The 17,950-nt window shown below is 34.7% G+C and overlaps 1 protein-coding gene across 1 annotated transcript in view; it reads right to left on the minus strand.

Annotated features, from left to right (window-relative positions):
• The window catches only part of CDC73 (cell division cycle 73), a 137,495-nt gene that overhangs the window by 16,945 nt on the left and 102,600 nt on the right, over positions 1-17,950 (minus strand). The window contains exons 14-15 of the mRNA XM_054450084.2: positions 3,135-3,296; positions 103-203 (exon numbers count right to left, since the gene is read on the minus strand). Coding sequence (XP_054306059.1) covers positions 103-203; positions 3,135-3,296 — 263 coding nt within the window. The remainder of the gene's footprint in view (positions 1-102; positions 204-3,134; positions 3,297-17,950) is intronic.

Below are 17,950 nucleotides of genomic sequence, written 5' to 3' on the forward strand. Positions count from 1 at the left end.
TTGATACACACATCATATGTGCAGAACTATATGACTCTTTCTCTTAAATAAAGTGAGAACATTTCTATACTGGATAAACAGTAAATACAAAGAGAATCTTACTTTTAGCAAATATATCAACTGGTGATCCATCAGGCAAAAGCCATGGCCAACCTTTGAACTGCCATGCAGGACCCTGCACAAAAACGGCTACAACGCGGTCCCTACAAGTAGAAAAGTGGGTGGGGGGAGGTAGGGGACAGACGGAGATTATTTCAAACTTGAGCTTTAGCTACTATAAATCCCTTAGGCAACAGTCCCATAAACATTCATGTGATAGAGTCTTATCAATCCTTCTATGAAGCAAATACAGTACTTACCACCTTTTCAATATGATATTGCCATTAGAATGTATTAATGATTGTTATACTTCCCATGTATCTGGTTTTTACACCTAAGTCTTTTAAACATAATTCAATGGACAATACTTGTATGTAATCTTGTTTGCCCTTTCTGTTCCCTTCTGTTAATTAGAGTAGTGGCCCACTTTTCCAATGTAATAGGGAATAGTGGTTGATAACTATTAATCAAAAAAGTTGTTTAAAAAATCATTTAAAATTCAAACACATCTTAAATATTTTACTTTAACTAAAAACATTACATTATAGGAACTCATCAACCATTTTACAAGGTCCCAGGGCCTTATCTGAGTTCTTGTGATTACTTAGAAACCATTTAGACTTTTATAATTTTTGCAATTGTTTTACAACTGTTTCATTCACCCTAAATTTATAAGTAGTTTTTAAAGCATTTTTTTCCCAACCAAACAACCCAGTTTTCCTAGAAAGAACAAACTTCTTTGTAGGCCCTCAAATTTCATTATTTTACAAAATACTTAAATGAATTGAGAAATTATAAGAAGTACTGCCATAAACAGTTAAAGCCAATAACTAAAGTAAGATGGGAACAAAACAACAACATTATCAGCAATAATGGTTAACATTAGTAGCATTTACTGAGCATTTACTATGTGTCAAGTGCCATTTTAAGGACTTTATGCACTACTTATGACGTTAACACATTTAATCTTCAAAACAATCCAATGACCTCACTGGACACTATTAGAAACCTCATTGTATAAATGAAGAAACAAGTGCATGGGCATGTTGGAGAAGAGAAAGGAGGAAGGTAGAAGTACAGAGAAAAGGAAGAAAGGAAGAAGAGAAGGAGGGGAATAAATTACTATGCTGAGGCACTGTGTATGCTACTGTTCTATTTAAGGGCAGATAAATCATGAGAATAGCCATCTTAGTATTATTATGAAAATAGTTTTGACCTTGCAACTCTGTGAAAGGGTCTTAGGAATGATCTGAGGTCTGCAGACCACACTTTGATAACCACTGCAATTAATGAAGACTGCAGACATACAAAAAAATATTAAACCAGGGTTACCTTCTATTCAAGCAAAGACCTACAACTATTAAAAACTGCAAGCTTAAAGTTCTCAACCTGCTCAAAATCTCCCTAAAACTTAAAGTATAATAATAATAAAATAAAAATAAAAGAAAAAAAAATCTCTGAGGCTAAAATTAAATCTTAAGTTAAAAAATTTCCCCTTTCATGGGATACATGCCTCAAACTGTCAAAATCATCTTTGGCAATGCAGCACACTATTAAATAATCTTTCAATTTTATGATGTAACTTATAACAGTTGAAAGCCCAAGATGCCTGCCAAAGCAAACGTATTTGCTGGACAGAGGTCACTTATATTCTACTGCGTCTCATAGCATCAGCACGGAAGCAGGATAATAAAAATGTTACTCCCCATGAATTCTTGGAAGGACAATTAAAGGAAAAGGAAAATAAGGAAGTAGGGAAAATGCTGGAGGCTTCAATGGCTGGAGACCCTAACTAATATACACAAGCGGTATTTTACAGCATAGTGATGACATTTGTATACACTGTATTATTTCTGCAAATACACTGCAAACATAAAATACAAGTGATATAACTTTCCTACTTGGTTTTAAGCTTGATATCTGAAATTCTCATCTTACTCACTTTCTATATTACTCAAGTATCTATTAGGTACCAGAGAAGAATTATAATGAAAATATATATGAGACAGAGAGAGAGAGAGATAGAAAAAGAGAGAGAGAGAGAGAATTATCCTACCAGTTTTGAGGCATAAGTTTAAGGGGCCAGTCTACTATTCTATAAGATACTGTGATACTAATTAATTGCAGTGGTCCCCTGGTTGCAATTTTCTTAAGAAAATTTTTAATATTAATATTCTCAATGCCTTGACTTCTTAATGCCTGAAAACTAACAAGTACTTCAAAGGTAAATTCATCTAATGTGCCATGTGTTGCATTCTCCGTATCACAGATATATACTCAACTTTTACTCCTGGTTAAAGAAATAAGGTAATTTGTGTGTCTAAATTTATAGGCACTTTATATTATAAACAGCTTAATATTTTGTTAAAGGACATTTAAATTCAATAAAAGGGTTAAACCATGATAAAAGAGCTGTTTCTATTTTTATTACATTATTGCCTTCATTTTTTTCTTACCAGAAAATTGAAATTCTCCAAACCAAAAATCTAAACATAGAATACCTTACAACATTAGTCTAATTTGCTGGGTTCTACAAGCTGATCCAGAACAAATGAACAAGTGGAAAGAATTTTTTACACTGGGTTTTCCAGAAGTTGGAATGTTTCTTCTTATAAGTAAAATCAAGTTTACCTATCCAAAATATAAAGTTATTGAGGAATTATTAGAATGTTAACATTACTGATGACCAAACTAAATATACATCAACACACTTTTCAAAGACAGTTTCTATTTAGAACCCATGATAAAATTTGATAATTGCTCACACGAGAAAAAACAACCAACAATATACAGAAAACAAATGAATATTTTAAAAATATAGGCTGCCAGGTGCAGCGGCATGCACCTGTAGTCCTAGCTACTTGGGAGCCTAAGACAGGAGGATTGATAGAGCCCAGGAGTTCAAGTTCTGCCTGGGCAACATAGTGAGACTCCATCTCTTAAAAAGCAACGTCATCAACGGCAATAACAACATTCATTCTCTTGGGTTCAACACCTGTGAAAAGATATATATATATATATATAGACTATCTTACCAGTCTTGAGGCATAAGTTTAAGGGGCTGGTCTACTACTCTATAAGGTACTGTGACACTAATTGCAGTGCCCCCTGGTTGCATCTGGTCTTTTCTTCTTTGTATTAGAGTTTCATTTTCTCGTTGACAACCTTGTTTCTTCTTTTCATCTGATGGGACAAATCTTTGAAAAAACAGAGATGAGAAAAAGTCAATGTATTCCATGTGATGAAAATGGGAAGATAAACTATAATTTGAAATAATTTTTTTTTTTTTTTTTTGAGATGGAGTTTTTTTCTTATTGCCCAGGCTAGAGTGCAGTGGCGCAATCTTGGCTCACTGCAACCTCCGCCTTCCGGTTTCAAGCAATTCTCCTGCCTCAGCCTCCAAAGTTGCTGGGATTACAGGTGCCCACCACCACGCCCAGCTAATTTTTTTGTATTTTTAGTAGAGACGGGGTTTCACCATGTTGGTCAGGCTGGTCTCGAACTGCTGACCTCGTGATCCACCCACCTCAGCCTCCCAAAGTGCTGGGATTACAGACGTGAGCCACCGCGCCCGGTCTGAAATAATTTTTTAAACACTAATTAGTTTTAAACTAAAGATGTTTGTTTTTAAATAAACCTGCTCTGCAAGTACAGATCATGGAGTGTATAGGTCTTTCCTTTGTATACCAAATAGAACTCAAGCTCACTCAGACCCTAAGTTGGGGGGGGGGGGGGGGTGTATGTGTGTGTAACAACACACACTTTATATTCATTCAACTAGCACTTAGCATTTTCCACACTAATACTTAATTTCTCAAATTCTATTAGAGGAAAACTTCATGATAAAGAGGAATTTTATTAGAAATCAAAAGGTCATTTGAAATGAAAAAGTTGTTGTGGCTAGTAGGCTTCTTTACTCTGCGACTTAGCCTATCCAGGAGCTTCACAAAACTTTTTTTTTTTTTTTTAAGATTTTATGCTTCAGCAAAATTACAAAAATACCATCAAACTTCAGAGTAGCCTTGAAAATTTTAAAGTATGAAAATTAAATCAGTGCATGCTGATAACCTGCTATTATTATCAACTAGTGGCATTTACCAACTTACTTATGTGGATCCATTCTCAAGACAGATATTCTTAAAAATAACTTAGCAATCTGGATAGCTATTACCACCTGTAAAATTTGCTAGTGTTCACAAAGTATTTTAAAAGTCTTATTTTCTAAATATATACATAATCCTAACAGTCCAATAACATATTTTATTAACTATGATCTAGTCTCTCCAATAAAATGGAGGGAATACAATCAATATAATGAGAGTATCATTCTGCTTCTAAAGATTAAAAGAGATAAAAGGGTGAAAGGACCAAAAAGCACAGGAGAACTTGCACTAATTAGAGTTCTCTGAAAAACTTCAATTTCACATATTGGATTCATCACATAATACTAATTTTATTGTCTAGAAAGTTTTTAGTTCATGGTGATAATGATGATACTGAACTTTGCTTCTGAGCTGATTGTTCTCACATCCATTTTACATTTGGTTAAAAAGTTAAGATTTCTATATCATTTAAAAATTTCCCCCAGATAATCATTTGCTTCCTATGGCATTTGGTTTATTTCTTAATTAAGCTCACTTAGAAAATGCCAGACAGTACTAATACTTTGAATAATGAAACACATTATTTAGAAAATTTAATATGTGTGCATTGTTTGAAATTGCATTCTAATAAAAAGCCACAACAAAAATGTTTTAATAGTATGTGCAATATATTGTGCTATAAGTTTTATAATATACATAGTTGTACAAAACATAGTCCCTGCCCTCTTGAACTTATGTTCCACACACAGAACAAACGGATTCTACTGCCAAGAGAAATGCTCTGTTTTATCTCAATCTATAACTACATGGGATTTAAAATGTTTAAGTTGTTAAATATAAGACTGCATCTCCCTCTTTTCTGGCTTCTGAAATTTTAACATGGTGTTAAAGTTTAAATTTACTTGTACAAAATTACTTATAAACTTATAAACAAAATTACTTATAATCATATGACTAGAATGTAAAATACATACAAATGAGTGATCTATTACAATACCAAACTAATAAAAAGTCTATTATACACCTATTTCAACTTTTGCAGGTCTACACATTGGTTGATATGTTTTATAAAAGTTCAGAAACATTAACATGGTTTTTACAATTAACCACCGTCCTAGAATTTTTAGATGCTGTAGCATGTTAATTTCTGATTATATCTACATATTTTCTTAGAATTACAGTCATCTCTATTAGCAATAAAAAAAAGCTTTATTTCAAAATGCTTTTCATTAAGGATCTCATTTGAAAACATAAGGATAGATCTTATGACCTCTTCCCTAAAGTTAAGTCTACTAAAAAGATTAGTATTCCACAGAGTCAATATAATTTTACCTGTTCACCCTACTGCAGTTCATCAAATCTAAGACACCAATGATTGTGAGCTACACCATTATATTGTACCACTATGAAAGGAAAAAACTACTGCCAATTAAACTATGATATTCTACATAAATCACAGTCATCATCCCTCCAGAAAACTGGTTATTTCTTCTGGCTTGGGCTGCACTGCTGGGTGTGTGATAGGCAATTGTTTCATATGTATCTCAGGCAAAATAGGTTCATCTACTATTGCTATCTTCCATTTTTAGGTTCCATAAAGCACCTGGTTGTTGCTTTGCAAAAAAAAAAAAAAAAAAAATACGGGATTAGGGCGAGGTGCAGTGGCTCATGCCTGTAATCCCAGCACTTTCGGGGGCCAAGGTGGGTGGATCATTTGAGGTCAGGGGTTCGAGACCAGTCTGGCCAATATGGTGAAATCCCGTCTCTACTAAATATACAAAATTTGGCTAGGTGTGGTGGCGTGCGCTTGTAATCCCAGCTACTCTGGAGGCCGAGGCAGGAAAAATACTTGATCTCAGAAGGCAGAGGTTGCAGCAAGCCAAGATCACGCCACTGCCCTCCAGCCTGGGTGATGGAGTGAGACTCTGCCTCAGGAGAAAAAAAAAAAAAAAAAAAGAATGGGAATGTCATTCCTCTAATGCGGAAGAATTCAAACATCAAATCTGCACTCCACTGCTTCATTTCAGTGTATTTTTGAATATACAACATTTTTATTGACATAAAATTTACATACAGTGAAATGCGCAAATAGATGAGTTTTGATGAACGTATACTAAGTATAAGCACCATTCCAATCAAGATAAAGAACATCTGTATCAACCAGAAAGTTTCCTTATACATCTTTCAGTCAAATGCCATTCCCTTCCAAACAGGCAACCACTCTTCTGCTTTCCATTAGTTTTTCCTGTTTTGGGAATTTATATACACACACTCATATACCAGATGTATTATTTTGTACCTGGCTTCTTTCATTCAATGTAATGTTTCTGATAATCACACCTGCTGTGGGATGTATCAGTAGTTCACTCTTTTTTATTGCTAAGTAGAATTCTATTGTAAGAAAATACCATTCTCCTGCTAGTGGACATTTCGGTGTGTCTTAGTACGTTCAGGATACAATAATAGAAATAGCACAGACTGGGGTGGCTTGTAAACAACAGGAATTTCTTTATCACTGTTCTGGAGGCTACGAAGTGAAGACCAAGATATTGGCAAGTCTAGTGTCTAGTGAGGTCCCACTTCCTGGTTTGTAAACCGTATTATTGCTGCGTCCTCATATCACAGAAGGAGCAAGGAAGCTCTCTGGGATCACTTTCATAAGGGTGCTTATCCTATTTGTTAGGGCAGAGCCCTTATGACCTAATTACTTCACAAATACCCTGGGGCATTAGTGACTAAGTTTCAACATATAAATTTTGTGGGATACAAATGTTCAGTATACAGCAGGGTAGTTTCAAGGTCTAGGTTATTACAAGTAAAGCTAACATAAATATTCCTGTATAAGTGTTTTTGTGAACACATGCTTTCATTTCTCTTATGTAAATACCTTTGAGTGAATCATGGGGTATGTGTAACTTTATAAGAAACTGCCAGGAAGTTTTCCAAAGCAGTTGAACCATTTTATACTTCCACTAAAAATGTATGAGACTTCTAGTCTTTCGAATTTTAGTCTTTCTAATGGGTATGTGAAATAGTATCTCAACATCATTTTAATTTTTACTTCCTCAACAACTGATGATACTGAGAATTTTTTTCATGTGCTGATCGGCCATTTGTATACCTTCTTTTGTGGAGTGTCAACATCTCTTGCTTATTTTTAATAGGATTTTTAAAAATACTGACACGCAGGATTCTAGATACAAATTTTTTGTTAGAAATGTGCAATGAAAAGATTTTATCCCAGCATGTGGCTGGCCTTTTTATTTTCTTAATGGTGTCTTTTGATGAACAGAAGTTTTAAAATTTTTTTATGGTTCACCCTTCAAAAAAAAAAACTGTTTATTTCAAAGTCACAAAAGCATTCTATTATGCTTTATTCTAGAAGCCTTACAGTTTCAGCTTTTAAGTTTGTGTGTATAATCTACCTTAAAAAATGTTTGTGTATGGTGTTAGGTAATGGCTGACAGTCATTCCTCTCCACCCATATATTTATCCAATTGTTCCAGTACCACTTATTGCTAAGGCATTCGTTTCTTAATTGAATTGCATTGATGTCTTTGTTGAAAATAGTATAGCCCCATTTAAGCAATCTCCATTATTTTCATTCATCTATCTATCTTTACATCGTTAGTACAATGTGTGGATTATTGCAGCTTGATAGTAAGTCTTGAAATCAGGTAGTGTGAGTCCTCTCTCTTTGTTCCTCCATAATAACTGTTTCAATGCTAAATTGCACCATATCTTTTTTCAAGATATTTTGCACTACATTTAAATTCAACATATATAGTACCATCTACGCACATTATCTCACAGAACTGATGAAACTATGAATTGCCATCACTATTTTGTGCATGTGCCAGTAATAAAAACTATGTCAGGACTGCCACCTAGCCACAGCAATTCTAGGATACCATCAATTATATGACATATTACAATTTCAGAGATATTAAATCATGAAAAATAACTGTATATTGGAATTAGTAAAGTATATAATACTCTAGAGCTAATTGAACTTAACAAACAATGTGACCAAAGTGCTATATATTACAGCACTATCAATTCAGCTACCCTAGGTCAACTGTCAAATATATCCTGTTCCACTACAACTCCACTCTCAGCTTAGAAGCATCAGCTAATGGCAGCAATGACCAGATGGAATACAACTTAGGATGTTAAAGAGGGCAAAATTTAAGTCTATCAAGTACTACCCAGACTTAAGCCTTAAATAACAAACAACAGTACTTTATTTCTATGCCTCCTCTTGCACAAGAAATTTGAACAAATCACCTCTGGCCTATCAATATATAATAATACAGTTGTCCATAAGGTAGCATCCAAAAGGTAAAAATGCATCTGAAATTCAAATATGACGAATGTTATAAATTTTTGCTTCCTAGCCTATAGAACTTTAAATATATCTCTATGGATATATTTAGGCATTTATTTAATTCTAAAGTTAAGCCATATGTATTTCACTATGAATTTACCTTCTTTATTCAAAGTAGAATTCAATTTTCTACAATTTTACAGTGGGCTTTTTAAATTATTATTATGATAATCTACAAAGTCTGTTATCTCCCTAACAGACTTCAGGTTTCTATTCTTCTAACTTTTCTTTCTTTTTTTTTGAAACGAGGTTTTGCTGTAGTGCCTAGGCTGGTTTCAAACTTCCAACTCCTGGGCTCAAGCAATCTTCCCACCTCAGCCTCCCAAAGTGCTGAGATTACAGGCATGAGGCACCACGCCAGACCTGGACAACAGTTTTCTTGAAGGCAAAGCCAATCACTCAGATATATGGCACACCAACCAGTGTGCTGCTTTACAGGTGGCATTCTCATCAGAGCACAACTAAATGAAATTGAAACAAAAATAAAAAAATAGAAAAGATAAATGAAACAAAAAAAGCTGGTTCTTTGAAAAGATAAACAAAACGGGAGCTATTACACCTGACACCACCGAAATACAAAATATCATTCAAGGCTACTATGAACACCTTTACATGCAAAAACTAGAAAACCTAGAAGATACGGATAAATTCCTGGGAAGATTCAAACCTCCTAGCTTAAATCAGGAAGAAATGGATACCCTAAACAGACCAATAATAAGCAGCAAGATTAAAATGATAATTTAAAAATTACCAACAAAAAAAAGTTCAGAACCAGAAGGATTCACAGCTGAATTGTATCAGACGTTGAAAGAAGAATTGGTACCAATCCTTTTGACACTATTCCACAAGATAAACAGAATCCTCCCTAAATCATTCTATGAAGCCCGTAATACTCTAAAACCAAAACCAGGGAAGGATATAACCAAAAAAGAAAACTACAGACCAATATCCCTGATGAACACAGATGCAAAGATTCTTAACAAAATACATCTAACCAAATCCAACAACATATCATAAAGATAATCCACCATGATCAAGTGGGTTTCATACCAAGGATGCAGGGATGGTTTAACATACACAAGTCAATAAATGTGATACACTACATAAACAGAATTAAAAACAAAAATCACATGGTCATCTCAATAGATGAAGAAAAAGCATCTGACAACATCTAGCATCCCTTTATGATTCAAACTCTCAGCAAAATTGGCAGACAAGAGACATACCTCAATGCAATAAAAGCCATCTATGACAAACCCACAGCTAACGTAGTTCTGAATGGGGAAATGTTTAAAGCGTTCTGTCTGAAAACTGGAACAAGACAAAGATATCCACTCTCTTCATTTCATTCTCTTCTCTTCACTATAAGGACATAGTCACCAAAACAGCATGGCACTGGTATAAAATAGGCACAAGGACCAACGGAACCGAATAGAGAATCCAGAAATAAACCCAAATACTTACAGCCAACTGATCTTCGACAAAACAAACAAAAACATAAAGTGGGGAAAGGACACCCTATTCAACATATGGTGCTGGGATAATTGGCAAGTCACATGTAGGAGAATGAAACTGGATCATCTCTCACCTTACACAAAAACCAACTCAAGATGGGTCAAGGACTTAAGTCCTGAAACACATCAAGGACTAAGACCTGAAACTAGAAAAATTCTAGAAGATAAAACAGGAAAAACCCTTCTAGACATTGGCTTAGGCAAGGATTTCATGACCAAGAACCCAAAAGCAGATGCAATAAAAACAAAGATAAATGGCTGAGACCTAATTAAACTAAAGAGCTTTTGCACGGCAAAAGAACAGTCAGCAGAGTAAACAGTCAACTCACAGAGTGGGAGAAAAATCTTCCTAATCTATACCTCTGACAAAGGACTAATATCCAGAATCTACATCAAACTCAAATTAGCAAGAAAAAAACAATCCCATGAAAAAGTGGGCTAAGGACAGGAATAGACAATTCTCAAAGGAAGATAAACAAATGGCCAAGAAACATGAAAAAAATGCTCAACATCACTAATGATCAGGGAAATGCAAATCAAAACCAAAATGCAATACCGCCTTACTTCTGCAAGAATGGCCCTAGTCAAAAAATCAAAAAACAATAGATGTTGGCATTGACGAAGTGAAAAGGGAATACTTCTACATTGCTAGTGGAAATGTAAACTAGTACAACCACTACGGAAAACAGTGTGGAGATTCCTTAAAAAACTAAAAGTAGAACTGCCATTTGATTCAGCAATCCCACTACTGAGTATCTACCCAGAAGAAAAGAAGTCATTATACAAAAAAGATACTTGCACACGCATGTTTACAGCAGCACAATTCGCAATTACAAAAATGTGGAACCAACCTAAATGCCCATTAATCAACTAGTGGATAAAGAAACCGTAGTGTACATATATATACCATGGAATACTACTCAGCCATAAAAGGGAAGGCATTAATGGCATTTGCTGCAATCTGGTTGGAATTGGAGACTATTATCCTAAGTGAAGTAACTCAGGAATGGAAAACCAAACATCGAATGATCTCATTTGTAAGTGGGAGCTAAGCTATGAGGATGCAAAAGCATGAGAATGACGAAATTGACTTTGGGGATGCAGGGAGAAAGTGTGGGAGGGGGGTGAGGGATAAAAGACTACAAATCAGGTTCAGCATATACGGTTCAGGTGATGGGCACACCAAAATCTCACAAACTACTTAGTCATGTAACCAAATACCACCTGTTCCCCAAAAACCTGTGGAAATAAATTTTTTTTTAAAGACAAAAGGTAAGAAGATAAATTTAGGCAACATAATAAATCTTTAAACCAATAGAAAAAAAAAGAAAACACATTCAGCATCCTCAAACATTGGTTGAACTAAAAAATTGGTCTGAAATAATTATTTTGATAAAACCATGTAAGATTTCTAAGTGCTCTGAGACCACCATTCGGAAATCATGGCACTTGTACTCATATATGTACATATATGAATGCATATTTCGTATATGCGTATGGGTGAATGCATATTTCGTATATGCGTATGGGTGAATGCATATTTCGTATATGCATATGGGTGAATGCATATTTCGTATATGTGTATGGGTGAATGCATATTTCGTATATGTGTATATGTGAAAGCATATTTCATATATATATACATGGAACAATGGCAATGAGTAAACACTAACAAATTATGACCCTTAGAAACTATGACTTTATTCTGTTTCTGGTATAATATGACAGATCCCCTAAGTAACTGCAACAATAATTCCCAAAAAAAACCGAGTAAACAGTAAATCTCATGAAGTGAGTAGTCTGGTAGTTATCAGAGACCAGGAAGGGTGGGGGAGTGGAGAGTGGAGGAGATAGAGGTTGATTAATGGGTACAGAAATACAGGTAGAAGAAATAAGGCCTAGTTTTCAATAAATCAGCAGAGTGACTACAGTAAACAATAATTTACAGTATATTTCAAAATAGCTATTAAAGAATAATTAGAATATTTCCAACATAAAGATAAATGTTTAAGGTAATATATATCTTAATTACCCTGATTTATTACATGTTATAAAAATGTGTCAAAATATTACATGTACCTCAAAATATGTGGGTCTATTACGTATCAATACAAAAAAAAAGGAAAAAAGAAAAAAAATCTTAAAAGCCTATCTGAGCTAGTGCAAGGTATAAAAAATACTTAGACCAAAGACCAAGTGAAAAGAGAGGAACCCAAAGAAGTAAGAATAATACTGCAGACTGCTATCCATTGGATTTGCAAACCAATTAAAGTTAAGCCTGGTTTTTCACTATATTTCACTGGGCTCCTGAAATAGAAAATAAGTCCAAATTCTACTCAAGGTAGAAAATCTAATAAGAGTTCCTTCCCTTATAAAGCTGAGACTCAGGGGTTAAGTTCAACATAATGGTAAACTAGAAATAAACTCACTGTTCACCCTCTTCCCCAACAACCCCTAACCCTAACCCTTATTTTGACAATTGCAAGGAAAATCAAATATCTCAAATGGTAAAAGTGACCTCATTTGAATTTGCAGCAAGAACAACAGTATCTAGATATTTAAAACCTCCAATAGAGAATTTAATTTAAAGTTATGCTAGATTGGTAATGCTCCCAGGTGCTTAACAGACACAGATGCACATCTTCTCTGGAGTTCTCTCATATTCACTTGGAGATCAAAGAATTTCTACAGAAAATAATTCCAAGGAAAATGAACAGTAAATTAGTAAATTAACAAAATAAAAAAACAATAAAATGAACAGTAAAAAACTAAACACACAAGGAAACAAGTTATCATGTATGAAACAACATTCAAAGGAAGATGACTACGGACTCCAAATGCTACAATTACCAAAAACCAAGGCTTAGAAAATAAAACAAGCTTGCAAATATATACAGTAAAAAAGAATTACAAAGACAGATAATGGTTTGAAAAATAAACAGAACCACAAAAACTGAAATATAAAATATCTGAAGTTTAAGGTGCGATGGATAGGCTTAAGATCAGATTAAGGTGTGGCCAAAGAAATGGACAACTATAAATTAAAAGTAACGAAATAATGAAAAATGCAGGCAACAGAGAAAATGAGACAGAAAATGGAATCATTTAAGAAACATGGAAGATAGAATGAGAAGGTCTAAAGTATGTCTCATTTAAGTTCCAAAAAGAGGCGAGAAAAAAGGGGGGATGGGGAACAGAACATACGCAAAACAAAGAAAAAGAAAAAAAAAAGAAAGCGTATTTCACGGATTTATCAAAATGACCAAGACTTTGAGAACTGATGAAAAACACCAATACGCAGATTTAATTCTGACAAATTCCAAGTGGGGTATATAAAAAAGAAATCCGCATCTAGCTACAGCAGATAAATTTAAAATGATCTTTAAAATAACCACATGGAACAGATTTCCCTCATAGAACTGATTATCACACTAACAACTAACTTCTCATCATCAAAACAAAGGAAGCTAGAAGATAGTGGAGTAGTATTTTCAATGTGATGGGAAAAAAATAAACTCCCATATTATTTTCCAAAGTGGCTAGATCATTTTGCATTGCCTGGGACTGTTGGGAACAAATACTATTCTCAGTCCAGTCTATGCTCTGGTAATTTTTCTGTCTGTTTCTTTCCCGGTGACTTTTTCCCAGGCCTCATGTAGTTTTCTCACATGCATGTGCTGAATAGTATTTGGCGAATGTAAGGAGAATCCTCCACATAGCGTTTGAGCACCTTCTGCGCACAATCTCTCCTCTTTGGAACTCGGCCCCATGTGGCTGCCAACATGGCCAAAATCAGGAAGTTACACCCAATCGTTTATTTTAAATAACCTTACAGTTCCAATAAACAACTTTCAAGATCATGTTTATAGATGTAAAGGTATTTTTAAAAATACTTCCAAAATACAATCTTAATTTTGTTTGTTAGCATGTTAAAGGGTTTTATTTTTTGTTTGTTTGTTTCTTATTGAAGGGATATACAAAACTAAAGAATCCTCAATTTTACATAAAACCAAATAGAATCTATGCCAACTTGAGCTATGAGTTACAGCCAGTACCATAATTGTGTGGAGGAGGTTTCAATTATGCATTAATTACATAGCAAAGCCTCCAGCTGACTCAAACTGTAGGGGAGATGTCAGTTGCAATGAGGTGTTAAACAATGAAGGGAGTGTTTTAAACTTGGAAGAAACATTAGGCATGGTCTATCCTAAGAATGTGGTCTGTTTAATTGTCTGGTTTCTCTGTAGTAAACAAGACTAAAGAGAATGACACTAAAATTTACTTTGTGATTTCTTTCATTATTCACTATTTTCTGCTATAAAACAGTGTTTAAGTATTAGATTTGTAATACATTCAGATAAACACTGCAAAGGTTCTTGAGGAGAATGAAAAGACAATTTCTTTTTTTTAACATTCCACAAACTTACTGTAAATTTTGTATAACCAGTCAAATATATTTATTTTTTAAAAAGTTGTCAATTACTAAAATTTGTGAGATTGGATAATACCAAATTCACAAATCATAAAATTGGTTAAAAAAATACAGTAAATGCAAAAAACAAAACAAAAAAACAACACAATACCAAGTGTAATGAAGCATCATGGGAACTAAAATTGAGTCCCAGGCGTGGATATGACTACTATGTATCAAAAAAGGTATTTCAATTTGGAGATAAATGCAATAAATTAATTCACAGGTTGCACAAACACACATACACAAAACCAAACTTTAAATTTCAGGTATACAAGTCCCCCATCCTCCAATCTTCTCTTCTCAATGTGCTCCCTCATCCTTTTCTTTTTCTTTATTTACTTAGTACCCATTATTTGGCTAACACTGTTTTAAACAACGTAGCTACAAATAATAAAATAACAAGCCCTTGTCTCTGAAGAAATCATAATTTAGTTGGAAAGACTAGAGATAGACTGCAAGACACAGAAACTATCACCAAAAAACACATATATTTCAGATTATAAATCATGAAAAGCCATGTATATTGACTAAAAGGTGGAAAGCTCATACAAAAACTAAACAATTTTTAGAAGCAGTTAATGTGATCCATTTCTGTGAGTCTGACAGTTTCTGTTATATTATCAAATCTATTTCAAGGACCAAAAGTATATCGTGTTCACACAATTGTAAATTACTTGAGGAATCTCATCAGATGACATATGCAATCAAAAAACTCACATCTGCCAGAATACTAAAACTTTACTATAAAAGCCATACTATTAATGAAAAAACAGCTCAATGAATATTTTGTCATTCAAAAGTACTAAAAATTTTTTTAAAAAAGAATTCAGGTATGAATATACTTGTATGTGCCAGGATACCTAGATTTTGTAAAGAAAGCTACTTAAGTTGGAGGCACTTAAAATTCAATTCTACATTTAGTGAAACCTGAAATCCACATATATTGCAAATTGGCTTCTCACTTTGAATCAATTAAAAGCAATATGGTTTTTTTGGATGTGAAGCGGCTTTTCTTTAAAAGTTATCATTAGGCCAGGCACAGTGGCTCATGCCTGTAATCTCAGCACTTTGGGAGGCCGAGGCAGGCGGAGTTTGAGACCAGCCTGACCAACATGGTGAAATCCCGTCTCTACTAAAAATACAAAAATTAGCCAGGCGTTGTGCCGCATGCCTGTAATCCCAGCTACTCAGGAGGCTGAAGAAGGAGAATCGCTTGAATCCGGGAGGTGGAGGTTACAGCGAGCCGAGATCGCACCACTGCACTCCAGCTTGGGTGACAACACAGCGAGACTCGTCTCAAAAAAAAAAAAAAAAAAAAAAGTTATCATTGTTACTTTACTGAGAAAGAAGCCAGAGCATTCACATTCCCCTTTTGGGTATTATGTTGCTGAATAAAACTGTTTTCCCAGTGATCAGTAAAATTTTTAACAGGAAATTTTCAACATTACAGCATTCAGATGACAAAATATAATTATTCTAACACTGACTTAGGCCTTGACTCTTGTAGAAGACTTTGTTTTGTTCTGGATTATTATCACACTACTATCAAGACCAGAATAAAACCCAATTTCTTTATTTTGCTGTTCTTTCCTTTTATGGTCAAGAGGTACATGTGCAGGTTTGTTACACGGGTATATCGCATGTCACTGGGGAATGGTGTACAAATTATTTCATGACCCAAGGTAATATACACAGTACACAACAGGTAGTTTTTTGATCCTCTCCCTCTTCCCAGTTTTTTGATCCCACCCTCAAGTAGGCCCTGGTGTCTTTTGTTTCCCTCTTTGTGTACAACATGTACTCGATGTCTAGCTCCCACGTAGAACATGTGGTATTTCGATTTCTGTTTCTGTGTTAATTTGTTAGGATAATGGCTTCCAGCTGCATCCATGTTGCTGCAAAGGACATGGTTTTTTTCTTTTTTATGGCTGCAGAGTATTTCGTGGCATATACGTACCAGATTTCTTTATCCAATCCACCACTGACGGAAATTTTGGTTGATTCCATGTATTTAATATTGTAAAAAAGTGCCACAATGAACTCAAGAGTGCATGTGTCTTTTTGGTAGAAAGATTTATATTCCTCTAGGTATATATCCAGTAATCAGATTGCTGGGTCAAATGGTAGTTCTGTTTTAAGTTTTTTGAGAAATCTGCAAACTGCTTTCCACGGTGGCTGAACTAAATTACATTCCCACCAGGAGCACATAAGCATTCCCTTTTCTCCACAACCTCACCAAGATCTATTATTTTCTGATGTTTTCATAATAGCCATTTTGACTGGTGTGATGTGAGATGATATCTCATTGCGGTTTTGATTTGCATTTCTCTAATGATTAGTGATGTTAAACATTTCTTTCCTATGTTTGTTGGCCATGTGTATATCTCCTTTTGAGAAGTATCTGTTCGTATCCTTTGCTCAGTTAATGGGACTGTTTGTTTTATGCTTAAGGTCCTTATAAATTCTGGGTATTAGATCTTTGTCAGATGCATACCTTGCAAATATTCTCTCCCATTCTGTATGTTGTCTGTTTACTCTGTTGACAATGTCTTTTGCTGGGCAGAAGCTTTTTGGTTTAGCTCCCATTTGTCTATTTTTGTTTTTGCTGCATTTGCTTTTGAAGACTTTGTCATAAAATGTTTACCAAGGCCTATGTCCAGAATGGCATGCCCTGTTTTTTTCCTAGGGTTTTTATAGTTTCAGGTCCTACATTTAAGACTTTTAATCTATCTTGAGTTGATTTTTGCATATGGTGAAAGGAAGGGGTTTGGTTTCAATCTTCTGCATTTGGCTAGCCAGTTATCCCAGCATCACTGAATAAGGAGCACTTTCCCCACTGCTTGTTCCTGTCGACTTTGTCAAAAAGCAGATGGTTGCTGGTGGGCAGCTTTATTTGTGGATTCTCTAACCTGTTCCATTGGTCTGTGTGCCTGTTTTTGTACCAGTACTACACTGTTTTGGTTACTCTAGTCTTGTTGTATAGTTTGAAATTGTGTAGTGTGATGCCTCCAACTTTGGTCTTTTTGCTTAGGATGCTTTGGCTATTCTGCCTCCTTTTTGGTTCCATATGGATTTTAGAATAGTTTGTTCGAATTTCTGAGAAAAATGAAATCTGGTAGTTTGCTAGGAATAGCAGTGAATCTGTAAGTTGTTTTGGGCAGTATGGCCACTTTAACAATATTGATTCTTCCTATCCATGCACATGAAATGTTTTTTGATTTGTTTGTGTCGTCTCTAATTTCTTTCACAGTGTTTTGTAATTCTCATTGTAGAGATCTTTCACCTCCCTGGTTTAGCTGTATTCCCAGGTGTTTTGTGTGTGCATGTGTGAGTGTGTGGCTATCGTGAATAGGACTGAATTCTTGAGTTGGTT

Source organism: Pongo pygmaeus, chromosome 1, assembly GCF_028885625.2.
Source record: "Pongo pygmaeus isolate AG05252 chromosome 1, NHGRI_mPonPyg2-v2.0_pri, whole genome shotgun sequence".
Classification (NCBI taxonomy): Eukaryota; Metazoa; Chordata; class Mammalia; order Primates; family Hominidae; genus Pongo; species Pongo pygmaeus.